The 19825-nt window shown below is 40.7% G+C and overlaps 1 protein-coding gene across 2 annotated transcripts in view; it reads right to left on the bottom strand.

Moving 5' to 3' along the window:
• The window catches only part of ZNF277 (zinc finger protein 277), a 47507-nt gene that overhangs the window by 21709 nt on the left and 5973 nt on the right, over positions 1 to 19825 (bottom strand). For both annotated transcript variants that reach the window (XM_054989183.1, XM_054989184.1), the window contains exons 2-3: positions 7272 to 7473; positions 664 to 752 (exon numbers count right to left, since the gene is read on the bottom strand). In XM_054989183.1, coding sequence (XP_054845158.1) covers positions 664 to 752; positions 7272 to 7473 — 291 coding nt within the window. The remainder of the gene's footprint in view (positions 1 to 663; positions 753 to 7271; positions 7474 to 19825) is intronic.

Raw genomic sequence — 19825 nt, 5'->3', positions numbered from 1 at the left:
TTATAGCCACTTAAAAAAAACATGTATAGCTTAATGATAGCACTTTAAAACGAGAGCAATTTAAGAGGACAACATTGTTCACAATATTACTAGCCAAATTAACATGAACATAGCTAAGAGTAAATTATATGTAAAGAAAAGCACCCTCTGATAGGTCACAATTGGATACTGGGCCACAATAGTCAGCCTTGCATGCCCTCCTCCTCAGGTCTGTCACTGCAGAGGCATCTGCAGTCCTTTTATACAACGTATGTGCATGTAAACTATGGGACAGACTTTATTTATATTTATTTATTTTGATTTTTATTCCACCCTCCCTGCAGAGAGGGCAGAGGCAGCTGAATTGGTCCTGCTGTTTCTCCCACCCAAACTTGCCATGCATACAGGAACTGGGCCAGCACAGGTCAAAGAATGCTGGATTTAAGTCCTTTATGCTCTCCGTTGGCAAGACTGAGTGTCACGCACACTGGCAGTCAGAGTGATTAGTGGTTAAGAGTGTCAGACAGGGTCTGGGAGACCAAGGTTCAAATTTCCACTCTAACATGGAAGCTTGATGGATGACCTTGGAACAGTCACACTCTCTCTCAAAGGTTTGTTATGAGGATAAAACAGAGAAGAGAATGATGCAAGCTGCTTTGGGTCACCACTAGAAAACACACTCACCTAACGGTGCTTCAGAATTTGTTCTTATTACGCAACAGAAATCTGTGATAGGATGCTCAGAGAATCTTTTCTTCCAATGCAATATATACCTTAAAGAAAAAGGCAAAAAGGGTAGATTTAGCACAAATTTCCCAAACTATTATGTGTAGTATATTGTCGAAGGCTTTCATGGCTGGAGAATGTTAGTTGTTGTAGATTTTCCGGGCTGTATTGCCATGGTCTTGGCATTGTAGTTTCTGATGTTTCACCAGCAGCTGCGACTGGCATCTTCAGAGGTGTAGCACCGAAAGACAGAAATCTCTCAGTGTCAATGTGTGGAGAAAATGTTAGCAGGTAATTTATATCTACTCAGAAACCCACTTTCATGAGTAGATATAAATTACCTGCTAACATTTTCTCCACACATTGACACTGAGAGATTTCTGTCTTTCGGTGCTACACCTCTGAAGATGCCAGTCGCAGCTGCTGGTGAAACATCAGGAACTACAATGCCAAGACCACGGCCATATAGCCCGGAAAATCTACAACAACTATTATGTGTAGTATTGAGTGTATATGAGTCTTGTTACCCTGGTAGAAAGCTTCAGTCATTCATTAAGTTTTTTTGTAAAACTTATCATGTAATGGGAGAGCTGAGTTCAAATCCCACTCTGCCACAAAGCTTGCTGGGTGACCTTGGACTAGTTACTCTGTCAGCCTCTTTCACAGAGAATAAAATGAGAAAGGAAAAACCAGGCCTATGCTCCATAGAGGAAGGGCAGAATAAATATGTTCTAGACAGAGTGAAGGATTTTTAAGAAATGTGATTGTGCAACTTGTGCAATAGAGACGTTGGACCACCTTATAAGTTGTTTTAAACTGTGGATATGTCTAAGTTCTGAGTTTGAGAACTTTGGTCAAATGAGCCAAAAAGTAAAAGTAAAGAAAAAAAGAAACTCAGGAAAGCTCCTCACTAAGCCCCATTTTCTTATATATGGTAAATTGTACAAGATAATCTAAATTGGCATTTGCCCAAAATATAACTGTAATGATTTTAAGTAAATGTGTGCATGTGTCTTTAAATGCTTGGTGTGATATGGGTGAAGAGTGGGGGATATGATCGGTTGATGACTGAGAGTGTGGGCGGAGTTGAATGCAGTTTTAGACTGAGAGTGGAGAAAGAACATTCAGAGAAAGACAGGCTAGCTGTGTGCTGCCTTAGCATATTTAAGTATTGCTGAGAGAAATATAATCTATCTGGAAACCTGATCTGAGTATGTTTGTGAAAGAACATGCAGTCAGAGGAAAGCAGGCAAGCTGTGTGCTGCCTGAGCAGTTTAAGGATTTCTGTGAAAAATATTTAGGGAAAGAGAGGCTAGCTGTGTGCTGCCTGAGTAACTTTAAGCACGTCTGTGAGAAATACTGAGTCAGAGAGAGGCTAACTGTATGAAGCCTAGAAGAGATCTGTGTGAATGAGTTTAAATGAAGTAACTTTAAGCACTGAGAACTACTTTTATGAAACTGATACGCTTCTTGAAAAAATAAAAGTTTATTTTGTTTTTGTTATATCCCAGAGTAGCTGTCATTGATATATCCCATTCCTATCCTCAGGGCCACATAGAACCATGAAGGAGCCTGATGCTTAGGCACATTACTAAAGGGAAAACTTAAATAAAATATCTTGGAGTATAATATTCCTGGTGGCAGCAGTCTACCCAGAGGGTGTAAGGGAAAGATTAAAGGCAAAATCTACCCTAGAGAAAGTAAGGGTCATAACAACAACATTTCTAGTTCAATCCAACAATCTGTAAACTGGAAATCTATTACCAAAATGAATAGCAAGGTTCAGTTTACATAAAGGAACCAGACATATGGCAAAACTTATGCTACCGAAGAAGATTTAACCATTTTAAGGGTTTTATTTGCCCTAGATTTCCATTTTATTACTCTGTTTTACAACTCAATATTTATTGGCTATAACTGGCTGCCTTGTGAATGATTGGTCTTTGGAAAAATGGATACTGCATCAATACTGAGACCTACTTAGCAGTTTCATTACCCAACTGACAGCAAACTGTGTTGTTCCAACACAGTGAAGACCAGAACAAGCCAGCCCTGTGACCTAGTACCAGTATGGCATTGTCATCATAGGTCAACTAGGAAGCAACAAAAAGGGTGAGAATGCCAACGCGATGGAACTGTTCTAACAAGAGGATACAGAACACATCTATGGAAAGCAATTAGAGACCTGCAGAACTAATAGCTGTGAAGCTCCTTGTGCACTAACTGCAAACACCTGGAATGAAAAAGGCAAATTTGTTATTAAATATGTCGGGGGGGAGAACCTGCCAAACCTGCCAAAGCAGTCCTAGTAGGCATAGTCAAGGAGCCCAGAAAAGATCTAGATGATCCTGCATCCCTTCCCTTGCCAGTGGCATTTGTTGGATCTGAGCTATGAAAAGCTTACTGGAAGAGCCACAACACAACCAACATGCTGTACAGGTCAGGGTTATAACCAACCAAGAAATATCCCGTGTATAATTAAAGTCTTATCTCCATAAACATACAATCAGCAATATATTTATTAAGATATTTCCTATTATATAACCAGGACTCATGCCACATATTACAATACAATTATAGCTTCAATCTGTAGGCGTCATACATACTCCAACCAATCAATTAAAGTGTCTCGTGCTTCAAATCCTATTATTCATACTATTAAAGTGCAATTGCTTTCCAATGTCACTTGACACAATTTATCATATATGGAGTCAATTTCGCCCTGTATCTCAGTTCAATTCAATATGTGTACGGTCCACGGTTGATCCCAGACACTGTGTGGGTCACAGAAGACATGTAGACCTCAGTAGTATTCTTTAGGTATACATACAATGTTCTGTGACTATAATATTTTCTAACGGACGGTCCAGATTCCCATAAAGTCCGTTTCCAAGGTTCTTTCTCAAAGAACACAGTTGTCAGAATTTCCAATACACTCTTCCATGTTAATTTCCAATACACTTCTTCATGTTAATTTCCTTTCGTCATGAAGGAAATTGACGAAAGGAAATTAACATGAAGAAGTGTATTGGAAATTAACATGGAAGAGTGTATTGGAAATTCTGACAACTGTGTTCTTTGAGAAAGAACCTTGGAAACGGACTTTATGGGAATCTGGACCGTCCGTTAGAAAATATTATAGTCACAGAACATTGTATGTATACCTAAAGAATACTACTGAGGTCTACATGTCTTCTGTGACCCACACAGTGTCTGGGATCAACCGTGGACCGTACACATATTGAATTGAATTGAGATACAAGGCGAAATTGACTCCATATATGATAAATTGTGTCAAGTGACATTGGAAAGCAATTGCACTTTAATAGTATGAATAATAGGATTTGAAGCACGAGACACTTTAATTGATTGGTTGGAGTATGTATGACGCCTACAGATTGAAGCTATAATTGTATTGTAATATGTGGCATGAGTCCTGGTTATATAATAGGAAATATCTTAATAAATATATTGCTGATTGTATGTTTATGGAGATAAGACTTTAATTATACACGGGATATTTCTTGGTTGGTTATAGTTTTGACCGTGTTGCTCTGTTACTGTTAAGTACAGGTCAGGGTGGCAGAACCACAACCTGGGAAAATCAGGTTCAAATCCCCATCCTACTGTGAAGCTTGCTGGGTGACCTAGTGTTACCAAACCTCCAGGTTGGAATTATCTTGGAATTACAACCAGTTTTCAGACTACAGAGATCACTGTTACGGAGGAAATGGCAGCTTTAGATGGCACTCTATGACATACCCATAGAATCTAGGAGAAACCAGACTGGCATCAGATCCTGGCTGAGCACATACTCCTCCACAAACTTTGCCATTTGCAGGCATCCCACCCCTGTAAATCACCAGGAATTTCCCAAGCCAGAGATGGCAGCCCTAGGGAGACTTTGAGCCAATCACAGCCTTTCAGCCTAACCTACCTCACAGGTGTGTTATGAAAGTAACATGGAAGAGAGGGAAAATATGCGCATTACCCTGAGCTCCTTGGAAGAAAGGCAAGGAGACACTTAGACATTTCATCATTTAGAAATTTTTAAAAGGAAGGTTCTAGTCCTTCTTAGGTAAGATCTCAGAAACTAGAGAGGGAGGGTTCTAGCATTCTGCATACCTTGTTGCTGGTGATCAGGAACATTTGTTCCCAATTATTTCTGATCATGGATGTGGTTCTTATGTGCACACAGCTTGCACACACATGAATGCTGTGCCTACATGCAACAAGTGCACATAGGAGAGGTGGGGTTACAATGTTTGGTTATAAGTGAGGCCATCATGTTTGCTCCTTCTCCTCCTTGATGCTCACTGTTTTGCACACCAATGTCATGTCAGGACGTATCAGAATATGATGTGCCATGCCATACGATGGGTACCTCACTTGCTGTTGATATGAATGCAGCTTTTGGAAAACAGTCACTCTTGATATCTTTTGTGCAACAGCAAAATCACACAATCAAAAATAAAGTCTATGAGCCTGTCTGGAAAAGGGGTGTAGGTGGGGGGAACAGACCTGATGAGCACAATAAAGCTTTACCCATATGTGGCACATGTGATGTTAGTGTGTGGCTTCTGTCCACATGTGTCTTTGGGGTCAGAGAAAATCTGAAGCAGGAAGATTTGACCCTTTCATGACAGCACTCTTCAGCCATACATTAATGGCAAAAAAGTGCCCCAACTCTGACCTTGAAGCAAAGTAACCAACTAATGCAAAATGACCTTGATCTTTGTCATCAGAAGAAAGACAAGTAACAGAAGAAAAGGAGCTTTGCAGATAACAAAGAAGACAGACAGTGAAAAGCAGAACATATGGATAAATTAGACTGTAGGCTATATGAAATTGCTAGGCAACAATATTTAGTGTTTTGAATAACGTTTGTCAGTTCCAGAAAATCAGTGCACCTTACGAAATCTCACATTGCTCAGAAGCAAGCTTACTATCATTTTGGGGTTTTTAAAAATAAATATTATAGCAGTTCCTAGCAATGTATTGGGGGAATTCTAATATAGTACAATTAACACTGCAGCCAACATATTTACAAAAGGGCGAGTTCACACACACATGCTCATCACTGGATTACTGCAGTGGCCAATACTTCTAAGGGAAGCATGGTCACAAATTTAAGTTATTTGGAGTTATTTAAGAGGAAACAACATAGTATGTTCATCATGTAGAAATCTATTAAAATGGCAATTCTTTGGCAGGTCCACCCCAAAGAGAAATACAGAATATCCTACCATCTCAGTTGCTACCATCAAATGAAAACACATGCAGCTGGAGCAAGCACAAAATCTCTGCTTGCACTAGAGCTCCTGTTCAAGTGGAAAGACAAAATAAACACCACAGTAGCCATTTGATCTATCCCCACTTGCATAAGATCTTGTGCAACAAATTTCTGGGTCCTATAATATATATTCAGAGGAACATGCTAGGTGTTGCAAAAGATCTTGCACAAGCAGAATGGCGCCGAGTTTGTTTGTTTCTGCATCACTGGATCCAAGCCATAGTGGATAAGCTCAAATAAATAGAATTGCAAACATGCTGAATATCTGCTTTCAACAGATTTACAAAAGAAAAAAGAAACTGATGCAGATGACTTGAACTCCAGAACCAACAGCCCCAGAGAAATGCAGTTCTCTCACCACTGAAACAGGAAGATTCAGAGAGAGATGTTACGGAAAGTGGGGAATGTGATATACAATGTGTCACAAACCAGAAGAGGCAAACCCACAGGAACACTCAAATGGAGCTACAGAATACAGTTGTGCAATGTTATGTATGTGATGCATTGTTCTAATGTTAACTTTGCTAATTGCAGAGGTGGGAGGGATGACCAGTGAAGGGAGCCAGTGAGAGTGGCTTCAGAGAGAAAGGAGAATTTGGGTGTCCCAAAATTACCCCACTCTCACTTTCAACCTGAGGCCAAGTGGGATCCATCTTATACAACATGCCGTTTGCCATTGCTTATGTACTTGTTTGGTTCTGTTCTGTGATGTTCCCTCACGGACTCTGGCTGCTATGAGTGACACTGGTTTTGCAGGGAAACCTGGATTTTTGGAGAGTTCCCAAATCCTGGATCCTTGGATTTTTTTTTTTAATTTTTGGGTGCACACCGAGCTTGGGAACTGTAGGGCTGTTGAAAATTTAACTTGAAGGCCTCAGGTGTCTGTAAAATAGAGGCTTCCTTGAGGCATATAAGCCACTCATTCTTCAGCCTGAGGCCTAGGATCATGACACCTGCTCTTCTTCAAATGTACAATAAAACCTACCTGTTTTTTGTACCTATATACTAATTTTCTGGCTGTGAATATCCAGAACCTTCACATGGCCTCCTGTACAAGCCCCACTGCAATATCTCCTCATGCCAACAACCTTGCCTTTTGGCTCACAGTGACACCATTTGTGCCTCATTGCTTCTCCCCAACCACATGACGTAACAAGTACCCCCCCTTTCTGACATTTCCAGTAGATACCAGTATAAATAGTGTTTGTGATTCCTCATCACAGCATCTTCCATGCTAACATTAATTAATTTTTAAACAAGTCATGTAATATACCTCTTGAAATCTGCAATCAACTTGACGTCTGCTATGACAAGCTTGTGCTCTATAATCATGTGCTTCAGAAGATGGTTTTGTTCTGATACAGGAGAATATTCTTCACAGAATATACAAGGCACAGATGGACAGCCTTCTACAACAGAAACACCACCTGGCCTTTCTGGCAGAGAAAGAGGCTCCAAAATACAATCTCTACTTTCTGAAAGAGACAAAAAAAATTAATAAAAAACATGGCATAAGTTAAGAGATTTCCTTCTTGGTGTCTAAAGCAGACTTAACTAGAGTGTCTTGCTTTGAAAAGGTCAATAAACAGATGCACGCCATATTAAATCTAAGGGGGAAAGGGAGAAAGATGAGAGCAGAATAGTTCCAACATGGCTGCTCCTACATCAAAGAGGAACAGATTTGCTAGCAAGGATATCAAATATTTCTTCCTAGGCCAAAGGCATCTCTTCTAAAACAGAGAAACAGCTTGGGTCTGCAAATTCCATCACTGATGCAAAGGTAGGCTTCCCAATTCCCTTCAATGGAGAAGGAATACAGACGTACTATGGTGTGCACAGCATGCAGGACGCTGTAGCAGACTGACTTTGGTAAGGGTAATTTTGCTGAAAGAACTTGCAAATGTTGGTAAGCCTACCAAGCAATTAAATGCCTAGGCATGTGTAAAAGAGTATTATTCAGGAGGGAATTTTATAAAGATGATAGGGCTATAAGAGTGGTTTAGGAAGGTGCTTTAATAAAAGGACGAGACTGTGAACTATATAATACTGTGTATAATATGCATTCTCTCACTTTCGCAGCACTGTTTTCTACCGCATCACTTATTGGATGTTTCGTCCTACTGACTGCATTGATTTACATTGTGTAATCCACCTGGAGTCTCAGTGAGAAAGGAGACCTATAAATAACATAAACGGATAAATAAACCCTGAACAGTTACATATCTAAGTCCACTGAAGTCATAACTCTAGTATAACTCTGCTTGATATTGCACTATGAAGACTGTAGTTCTTATGATACATGGGTAAGTAGTTGCCCTCATCACTGAAGCTTCCAAAGAAAATCCCTGAGATATGACACCCCAAAAATTCCTTAACTGCAAGCGAAGGGACACTATTCTTCCTGAGTGAAGCACATTTCTGTATGTGTTAATATAGTGCGCCCTAGCTATTCACGGAGCATCTGTTCCTAGGATCACTGTAAATGACAAAATCAGCAAATATTGGGAGTAAAGGGTCTGCTGTCCTCCTGTAGCACATCGACTACATTTCTTGCAAAATGTAATGAAGACATGATTGTGGTGATTGTGTGGGAGAAAGAAAAAGTGTCTTGAGACCACATCATATGATCGAATCCATGAATATGTGAGATCACGAGCCAAGAATTCTTGAATAGCAAGGGTCTACTGTACTTCAGACTTCTGCTTTGGTCAAGGTCAAGAGAGACTTGCGTTTCATTTCCCTTTTTTTTCTAGATCTGCAGAGGGGCCCTGCCAGGGGCGGGGGGGGGGGAGCTGCATACTTTCTTTTTTTTAAAAAAAATATTTTTATTCAATTTTAGAACTGTAACAATAATCAAACAACAAACCAATATAATACATTGCATTTACAAATATTAACACAGTGCTTCAACTTTAATACATTAACAATGAGTGGTGTGAAGAGGGAGGTTGCAGATCTCTTGCTTCTATGAATTCATAAAATGGGATCCATTTTTCCCAGAAGTTTGATCCCGAAGATTGATATTCCGTCTGATGTAGATTGTCAGTTATTTTTTCCATTATCAAATGGTTCCAGATTTTTGTAAACCAAAGTTCTGTAGTAGGTGGAGATTGGTCTTTCCATTTGGTTGCTACTGCACTCCTAGCTGCCACCAGGAGAGAGTTGATAAGGTCTCTTCTAACATTTCGGATTGATGTCTGATCCCACAGTCCCAAGAAGATTACTTTTGGTGACATAGGGACACTGTACCCTGTTATTTCCTTAATAATATTTAGTATTTCTGACCAAAATCGAGATATCAAGGGACATTCCCACCAACAGTGAGCAAAATTACCCTCATTATTGCATTTCTTCCAACAAGAGGGCGATGCTGAAGAATAAATTAAGGAGATTTTTTGGGGTGTTAGGTACCACCTATGTATAATTTTATAGCTTTGTATTTTAGTTAATATAGTTGAGGATTTATTTATTTTTGATGCCCATACTTTTTCCCAGTTGTCTAATGTCAGTACTTCATTAAGATCTTTATGCCATTTAGTTTGATAATTAAAATTGTTAGGGATGTTAGAGGACAATAGCAGGCCATATATTTTTGAAATCATGCCCTTTTTTTGATATTTTTTAGCATCCATGAATTGCTCAAATCTTGTCTGAGTTGCATTCATAACCTTTCTTATGTTTATTTGTTGGGTGACAGCTTGTAATTGCAGATATAAGAACCATGGAATTGAGCTCTGAAATTTTTGTTCTATCTCAGTTTTGCTTATGAGACCATCCTTCGTTGCTATATCTTTTAATGTGATAATATCAGTAGTTTTCAGTGTTTTTGCTGTTTTGCAGTGTTTTGAGTTTTAGTGTCTATTGATATGTTTTGTACAGAAATAGGAGAGTGCCTTGACATGTCTGGTATTAATTTAGTTCTGGTGCTATCCCAAATATGTAGGATCGCATCAAGGAAGGTATTATTCTTTATTCCTTTAGGTCGTTTAGTAGGTGGGTTCCAAATTATTTCTTGTACTTTCCATTGAGGTGGTAACTTATTGAAAGTAGAAGTCCACTCTGTTGTTTCGTTAGAGTGCCAAAGCGAGAGGAGATTGGAAAGTCTGATTGCCTTGTTGTATAATGACAGATCAGGGAAATTAAGTCCTCCGTGATGATTTTTTAATCTCACAATTTTAAAGGAAATCCGGGGTTTCTTGTGATCCCACAAAAAAAGAATTTAGTATGGACTGCCATTGCTCAATTATGTTTTCATGAATTTTAATAGGTATAGCTCTCATGACAAATAGGTAGAATAAATGTTTTTATCAAATGAAGTCTGTCGTACCATGAGATTTTTATCTTTTTCCATTTATTCATGTCGGAGCTGCATACTTTCCATAGGGAAATAAGCCATGTAATATAGTCTTAGAATGTCTGAATCAATTCTGGGAAATCCAAGTTCAAATCTCTACTCTGGTCCAGTTGCTCTCTCTCAGCCTAATTTACCTCACAGAGAAGTTGTGGGTATAAAACTGAGGAAAGGAGGACCATGTTCTCAGCTGCTTTGGGTCGCCATTGAGGAGAAAAGCAGGGCATACATAAATAAATGTGTATTGCTCTCCATGCAGAAATAGATGTTGGAAGTGAACATATAAAGCTGTCTTTTACTGAGGCAGACCAACAGTTCATCCATCTCTATACTGTCTACCCTGACTTGGAAAGGGGTCTCCAGGACCCCAAGCAGAGAACAGCCTTTCCCAGTACCTGCTACCTGAGATACTTTTTAGTTGCAGGTGTCAGGCATTGAACCTAGGACCTTTTGCATCCCAAGCACTTTCTCCCCTGAGCCACAGCTCCTTCCCGTGCAAACCTCCCACCCTTCCTTACTGAACATTCAAAAATTGGTTTGAAGACCAAAAGTGGTTTTCATCAGTATCAAATTTGACTTATGCCTTGGCAAACTTAAGGTGTAATTACTTAGCCTTGTCCATAGTTCAGAGAAACTGTTCAAAAGCCAGACTTGGATATCTCGAATAATTGAACGGATAGATGAAAACCTACGTGAAACATCTCCAGTGGTCGAGAACAATGATTTATAAGGCTTCATTTCAATACTATACAATTTATGACACTAGATTTTAAGTGCATGGCATATTCATATGGATATTGATATATTTGTCAGCTTGTTGTGTGGAAATACAAATGTACTGAAACAAAATAAGAACATCTGCTGGAATGTTAAGTGTCTTTCTAATTAAATTCAGCAGTTGAATGAATCAATTCATTAGCAACCAGCCTGGTTTATTATCTCATTAATACAGCTGGCTAATATGAGATTAGTTGCACAACTTGAAAACAATCCCCAAACAAGAAGGAATGCAACAACAAAAATATTCTGCCAAGAAAACAAGTGAGAACAAGAAAAGACCTCCCTCAATAAAATAAAAATCCAAAAGTGACACTCCAAAACAAAGAGAGCTGTACGTCAACAGAAGTCTAAAAAGAGAAGGAAAGGGATACCACAAGTTTTATATTACAGTAAGTTTCTTAAAAAGTATTTATTCAACATACTTTTGCCTTATCTCCTCAGATTCAAGGCAACTAACAAAATAGGGAAACAACACAAAAGCATCTATATCACACATTCGATGAGAAATTGCATTATAGCCTTTAAAGGAAATAAAGGCATACCAATCTTGAGAAAAAATGGAAAAACAACCACCAGAGAGTAATTAGAAATATACATTACAATGGTGATTTATTGCACTTCTGAAATATAGAACGCTGCCTTGGGCCAAGAGGAAAGGCAGGGTATAAATATTTCAATTAATAAATATACATTTTAGAAAATTAAAAATGTAGTTTGCTTTTTACTGGACTCTTAGGTGCAAAGTAATTTGCATCAATATAGAAGGATAATAATGTAAATACATTCCTTTTCAGCAGCAGTTTGTAGCAATACGTATACATTTGGAAAGGTGAGTAAATTCAGTGCACTGTTGTCAGGATCCAGAATATGGGCTCTTCCTCATCAGGCAGAGGGACTGAAGACTCAGGAGAGGAGGGAGCACGTGGCACCACCATAGAAGGAGGCAGTTGAGGTGCCTCTAGGAACCTGCATTAATGTGCCAGCGTAGTCCTAAGAACCTGAGTCAGCTTTCTTATCCCACCTCTGACTCAGACTAGCCTCTTGGCCCAGAGCCCACTGCAGCGCCTAAGGTCTCTCCCCTGCTTAACCCTCAAGCCTCACAAAGCCCGGAACCACACGGCTTCTTGTGAGATCCAGCAAAGGACTTGCAACTCTTTTGGCTCTGACAGCAAGCCTCGGAGCAAACTCAGTAGCTGGGTGTTGGTCCAGTCTTACGGGTCACATAGAAGCCAGCTCACCATACGAACTGGGTGAACCAGCAAGGCCCCCGGTTTAGCCCAGGGCTTAACTATCCTTGAGGGTGTCCCCTCCTGTTCCTGGGATTCATCTGGCCAGGGCTCGATTGAGCCCCAGTTCTGCAAAGCATTATGGGCAGTTAGGCAGTGATCTGGCTCAGCAGCAGGATCACCTTCATCAATGAATCTCCTCCTCATGGGCCCGCTATCTCTGTTGGTCTCTCTAGATGGTGTGTGGGGGGGGGAAGAACTTGGGGAACTAGTAGTAAAGGCTCTGGTCCTGCAAGGCAGGGAGCGGGCTGCCCAAGAGTCTGGCATTGTCCTCGTTTGGGCTCCTCTGGAGTAGGGCTGCTGGCCTGCCCAGCTAGACTTGGGCATGGAGACTGGTGCTTGGAGCTGCAGCCACAGGCAGAGAGCTGGAATGCAGGGCTCATGCCCAGTGGATAGTTGATACAGCAATGCAGCCTTTTCCAGCCTCAGCCTAAACAGGCTGAGAGGTAACCTGGCCCAGCCGCATCTGCTGGCAGGTTTGAGGCTCCTGAGACTGAGCTACGCCTTGGCCAGGATCCTGCGAAGCAGCACTACTCTCAGAGCCCTGTTCTGGGCCCAGGCTGGGATCATGCACTGTCAGTCTGGCACTTTGGCTCCTTTGTTCTATCTAGCCCAGTTCTTCTGCCGATGCTGAGCAGGTCCTGAAGGGCTACAGGCCAGGGTCCTGACTGGCAGAAGCCTAGTGATGATCTGAGGCTGGTGGCAAGGTCTCCTTGGCAGGGTGGCCTCTGGTGCTGCCGGAGCATGATCAGCAGGTGCCGCTGCAACATTAGGCCCTCCCTGATCCCACTGGTCTTCCTGGTTTATTGACCTTGGCTCCACAGGCTTTTCCTCTGTGCAGTCAGAGTCACTGAGCTGGTCAGACAGCTGCTCATGACAGACGTGTTGGCAGCACTGCCTGGAGTGTAGACTTCAAGGGTAGGTCCTTCAACTGAGGCCTCAGGATCTAGGTGCTTTGGGTCTGGAGGAGGCCCAGTAGTGTCAGTTGTCCTCTGAGATATCTGGTCTTCCCCCAAAATAGGGTTCCCTGCTCCCATTTTTCATGCCTTCCACTGCTTACTTAGCCAGCGGGTAGGGGGAAGGTGGGGACTGGGCCTCCCAGGTCCAGTGTTACAATGTCACTAACATCATTGCACCACCCTGAGAAAGCTCCCATGCTTTGTAGCAGGCTGATTTGTGTCCCAAATGGGCCAGATTGGGCCCATTTAGGGCCCAAATCGGCCCACTGTGAAGCACGCATGCTCCCCAGAAGTGATGTCATTGCATCAGTGTGGGACTGTGCAGGAAGGTAAACATGGTTCCCCCCTCCCACTAGGAGGGTAAGGGGACCTAGTAACCCTACCCCAGCATGATCTCTGGCTCTTCCTGGTCACCATCTGAGGAATCTGTTCCCGAGTCCATCCCTGGTTGGGGGCGGGGTGGGTGGGTCATGATAGCAATAACCAGTGTTTGGGCTGCAGAAACTTTATGGTTTATTAATCAACGTGACAATTATCAGTCAAGTTAAACTGTATATTTGCAGTTATGCAGATCAGCTTTTTTATATTGGCTCTTCGCTGACTTCTTGCTCTGAACTTTGACATTGTTTGGCTTTGCCATGATAAAAGGTTGTTGACCCGTTTTTAGGCAACTGGGCTGTTACGCACCCCGTGTAAATATAATTCATTTTACTGGGCTTATTATCTTTTTTCATGACTGCCATGAACTTGGATTTCCTTGGTATTAAAATGATTCTTCTTTATTACAGCTGATTTGCAAAAGCCAAGTGTGTTGTTTTATTCAGTGCAACAAAGACAAGGAGTTTTCTGCCTTCGTCTATTTCACAGTTAACAATTCAAATATTGAACATTTTTGAAAACACATACACACAAAGGTTTAGATCCTCCTAATAACCTAGATTACCATTTTGGACAAGTCCATGGGAATTATTTGCCCATTACCTCACTCATTAACATGCTATTAGAGCTACATGGGAATTAGCCGAAGGAGCCATGTGCTCTGAGACGGCACATCCCACAGATCAATCCGTCTCAATACTCTGTAGTGAGCCACGGAATGCAAATTTAATACTTCAAAAGTCTACTTCATCCTAGAGCTAAACTGGGTCAATTTGGCAAGAGATATATATCGATCTTCTGAGCAACGGCTGCCACAGAATACAAGGGCTTCATTGCACGATACATAATTGGGTCGGTTTTAAGAAAAGCAGCGAGTTACCAGGTCTTGCCACCGCTGAAAAGAGTTTGTTCTGAGCAGGTATAGCTGGACTCATACAAAGGCAACTGTGTTCAGGAGCCATATTTAACAGAGAAGCTCTGGATACTGCAGTTTCATTAGCATTAACAAGTGTTGCTATGGGTACTATAGTGGAGGCGTTGGAATATAAGTGAATGGAAGAACGAGAGAAACAGATGAACAAAAATCTTAACAGTTGGAAGAAAACAGCCTAAATTAAAACATGATTTGCCTTGCTATTCTTGCTTCAATTAATATTGCTTAATTCAGAGTCGGATTTTTAAACAGAAAAGCAGCAATAGGCCACTTTGTGTATGTGTACAAGGAGATACAACTCACATAACATCTGCAGAATCCTGGAAAACAAACAGATAAACTTCAGCAAAATCCTTCTAGTAGTTTTTTTAAGTCACAAGGGACAGATCTTTTACAAATCATGTTGTACCGAGAACTGCATGAACAAATGCAGGGTTAGCATACTGTTCGCCATGGTAAATGACCAGGTTTTACTGCTGTTGGAAAAATAAAAATCCTCCCAACACACAACAATTAACTGGCTCTACATTGTCATTCATTTCTTATTTAATTGCCCTCCCTGACTAGAACTGCTCCATTATGCAGGAGACTGCAATGGATTATACAAAGTTACGTTGTACTCTCATTCTCAAACGTACTGTAAGAGGCAGAAGATTAAAAAAACATTTATGTATGTCAATCAATGTAGATGACGAGTCAAGGTCCAAACGATCAGGAACATTCTTGCTGCAAAATGCCAGTAACAGAAAGATCTACCTTGTATCAAATCAATCTGCTTGTATTAAATCAATTTAAAAATTTGTTCACTTGATTTTTGAACCCAGATGAAAGGTAACTGAGCGGCTATATCTATCAAACTTTACTGTTTTGTCTTTTCCCCTGTTCCTTTACACAAATGTTAACACAATATACATAGGGAAGTGCTTTAAACGTAACTGGCAGGGTAGAGTGTAACTTACCAGGAAAGTTGTTAGTTGACCTACCCTGCAGGGCTACTGACTGTGAAGAGTCAGTTAAGCCAAGGGCGCTTGATGTGCTGCAGGGATTGCTAGGTTTGGAACTGGGACACAGTGAAGATGGCAACCACTATTACTTGGAGTAAAGTTTAACTTGGCATTTTAAATTTTCCAGATACATGTTTCGATATTTCATTTAACTATATTCTTTGCCCCTAGATATTCTAGGTTTTATCATAAAAGCAAAAGTCAAATTTTAGATTTTTATCAACAAACAATGAATGCATAACTCTAATCATGATATTTAACATGCACATAGATTTCATTAAAAAAAACATGAATGCTGAATGCACTCCTGATGTACAGAACCTTTGATGTTTCAATAGAGAGGCAGTCAATAGGTTTTAAAATAAATGAAAAATGGGGATGACCTGTCCAGGTCCGAACTATCATGAAATATTCTTGTAGCAGAATGCCAGTTAAGAGGAAAACCTACCTTGTTCCTGCATTTGCTTACACCAATCAGTCAAAAATTTGTTCACTAAATTGTATGGACCCAGCTAAGAGGTTAACTGAGCTGTGAGTTCTATTAAAATCTTCACTGTAATGTTTTTCTCTTTTTCCTGTTACAAAAAATGGGAACCTGATAAATACTACATACTTACCATTTTCCAGTCAAAAACTATTTTTATCCTGGGGAACTGCCAACTTTGGAACAAGAGTCCTTTACAGCTTTTAAAGTATTCCTTTTTCTAGGCTTGCAAGTTCCCCAAGTTATTAGCATCTCACATTTCTCCCTTTCTTGTCCCAAAACCATGGTACCAAACATGGGAGGGGGGGGGGCAAACATAGCCAATACTCAACACGGTCAACACTAAAAACTTACTATTATAGAAACCTCATTATCAGTGCAATCATAAGAACATTTTCTCGTGAATAAGCCCCACCGAATAGACTTGAGCAGGATTCTGAATATAACTTCTTAGGATTACTCTGTAAATAATTTATGTTTTTTAAAAATGGTTCCAGGAAGACATGTTAAAATAAAGCTCCACAGACTGCCCATCATAACTTCACTCCTGGGTAGACAAAGTCTTTAATTTGGCAGATGTTACACAGATATGAAGCCGCTATGGAAAAGGCACTATCTAGATGAAAGTGGAATCCACAGCACAGTCCCATAATACCGCTTCAATAATTAGGCCACGGCATGTATTGGGTGATCTGATAGTCTGGACACAGACCATACAGAACTTGAAAGGCAAACACCAGGGTCTTGAATCTGGACTGAAAATCCATCGGCAACCAGCTGAATTCTTGCAAAAACAGTGTTACTTGCTCCTTACAGCTAACACCTTTAACCAAACAAGTTGCTGCACTGTAGACCAACTAATGTTTCTGAGTTCTTTTCAAGGGCAACTCCAGTGTAAAACAGCAGTCCGGTCAATAGTTATCAGTACGTGCACAATGATGGAAAGCTCTCCAATGTAAGAAGCAAAACTAGCATATCAGACAAAGTGGATAAACAACTTTCCTGGCTGCAGCCTTCACTTGTGAATCCAGGAGAAAAACCAGATGAAGGAGCAGTTTCAAGCTACAATCCTGTTCTCTTAGGTGGAACCAACATTTCCATTACCACTACAGTTTCAGAGGCACCTTAGAGCTGTTTGGTTCTCTGCAGGTAATGTCCCAGGTACTCATTTCAAACATCAACTTTATGCGTTCTCTTACATAAACTATTCTTTAAAAATGTTGTGAGTTATGAATAATCAATCAATCAATCAATCAATCAATCAATCAATCAATCAATCAATCAATCAATCAATCAATCAATCAAACAAACAAACAAACACACACAAGTTCCAGCACTGAGGTTATTTCAACAATCACCAGGGTTTGCAAAATGATACAATGGGTTTATTAAGGCAATGGTACCAAGAGAGGGAGGCGTATTGGCTCACCCAGGTTTATTAAGGCAGATAATGGTACCAAGAGAGGGAGGTATATTGGCTCACCCAGGTTTGTGAAAATATAATACCTATCCACACCTAGCATATTATGTTCATCACCTCTCTTACATATGATTACCCTTGAAATTTTTACTGCTTCGGGAATTAGATTTCCAAAAGTGTGTCACAGGGTCTATCACACAAAGGAAAAGCACTATGCTGAGAAACAAGACTGAATGTTAAATGCAGGCTACGGCAGTGTAGCCTTTCTGCACCAGTGATCTGGTCCTCATTTGAAGCTGCAGAGATCCCATTTAATTCTGTGTCAGTGAAGCTTTGAATACGGCCAGCTATTTTTATTGGCATGCTATTATGCTTCCTTCAATGTAATCTTGAGCGCCTTTGTTTCAAAAGTGGCAATTCTAGTAAATTCATTTATTTCACACGCTCACAACAGTCGTTTCTACTTCATTAGGAAACAAGATTGGTAGCAACTTCAAGTATGGCGTTGCAACTTGGCTGTTTTGGAAAGCTTCTGCAGTATTTTAAGCAACTACAAGAATCAGGAGGGTAGATCAAAAGTAACACATGCCAGATTACTTTAAATGACATACATTACATATTTTCTTATTGGTAGAATTTGGCTAATAAACCCAGTATTGGCCATGCCATTTCCATGAAAGAGATGTAGTTACTCAGAAAAATAGCTGCTAGGCTAAATTTCTATGTAGGATTTCAGGCAGCAGGGTTAGTCCAAAGTAAAATCCAAAAAATAAAAGCTATGTAGTAAGTCAAAATAACACAACCGTTTGCAAGCTTTCAGGTTTTCCAGAATATTAACACCAGGCTAAATATTATAGCAGGGAAGGGAAAGGGGAGAAAAAGGATATTTTAGTCCCTGGTTTGAAAGACTCATATCTTTATCCTATGTTAAATGCCAGGCAGTCTTCTTAGCAGTTGGTGAGCATAAAACAAAACAAGGTAAAATTTAGAGCCATACTACATGCTACTTTTTTAAATAATCTGGTCTGCTATACACGCACCTCCAAAATGGGGCAAATAAAGCTCCCCTCCAGGCTGTTTTGTCTCAGGAAAAAGGAACAGGGAAAGGCAGAAGCTTCTTCTCACCCAGCTCTACAGACTTAAGCCAAAGCAGACCCAGTGACGCTTTAAAAAGCAGTTCCCTGAAGCTGCTATGTGGCTGTGGGGCAAGTGACTCCCCAGACCGGACTCATTAGAAAGCTGTACGTAGGTTGGCCCTGGGACAATTTGCAAGCTAAAATGAAGACACCACTGAGAACTACCTTGGGTGAATGTGGGGAGGGGCATGCTTAGGGGGAAGGCAACTGCCCACCACTCTGCTTCCTCTAAAGAGGTGGGGAAAGAAGAAAAACAGATTCCTGCAGCCACTTTGCATCTACTCCATCTGGGGCTTGGGCAGCTAGCTTTCAAGAGCAGTGGGGGCTCCCGCCCACCTTGCATGGGTGAGGGTGACTCCTTGCTTTGTCCCAGCAGAGGAGGGGGCAATAGGGGTGGTGGTGAATGGTTAGAATGTCAGACTAGGGATGCCCTTGTTCAAATCCTTACTCTGACCATTGGGTGACCATGGGCCAACCCCCACCTTTTAGCTTCACCTAGCTATCACAGAGTTGTTACAAAGATAACATAGACTAAGGGAAAGCTACGTGTGCCTTTTTAATTAAGATTTTTTTAAAAGTTGTTTTTCCACATTGGATAAACGACATCAAATTCCATGGAACCCTACCATGCACCCTCCCTCACATAACACATTAACAAGAGAAGAGCTGCACACACACAGGCAGTTAAGAGTAGAGATTTAAAAAGAGGGAGGGAGCAAGAATGGGGAGGGGGGAGCTGAGAGGCAGCAATATGGATCCAACTAAGCAAGAAGCACAGAAGGCAAGGCATCACCGTTTAAATAGATACAAGAAATACAACAAGGTGTCTTGTTGTATGTGATTGCCATTGGGACAAGGGGGTGTGGGTATTTTGTTCCACTGGGAATGTGTGGAATCTAAATTGTGTTGTGTTTGGCTTCTTTAAAAGTTGTACATAATGTCTGTATGTCTACATAGAATCTTTGAGAATTGGAGTAAACAGTGTGCATGTGTTTCAAAGCTGCAAAAGCCAAGACCAAAAAGAAATCAGACCATATTTTAACTGGATGTACCACCAACGAGCTACGGGCATGAGATTTAATTCCGTGTGCAGTG

This window comes from Eublepharis macularius, chromosome 9 (genome assembly GCF_028583425.1).
Source record: "Eublepharis macularius isolate TG4126 chromosome 9, MPM_Emac_v1.0, whole genome shotgun sequence".
NCBI classification, from domain to species: Eukaryota; Metazoa; Chordata; class Lepidosauria; order Squamata; family Eublepharidae; genus Eublepharis; species Eublepharis macularius.
This window is presented reverse-complemented; position numbering and strand designations above follow the sequence as displayed.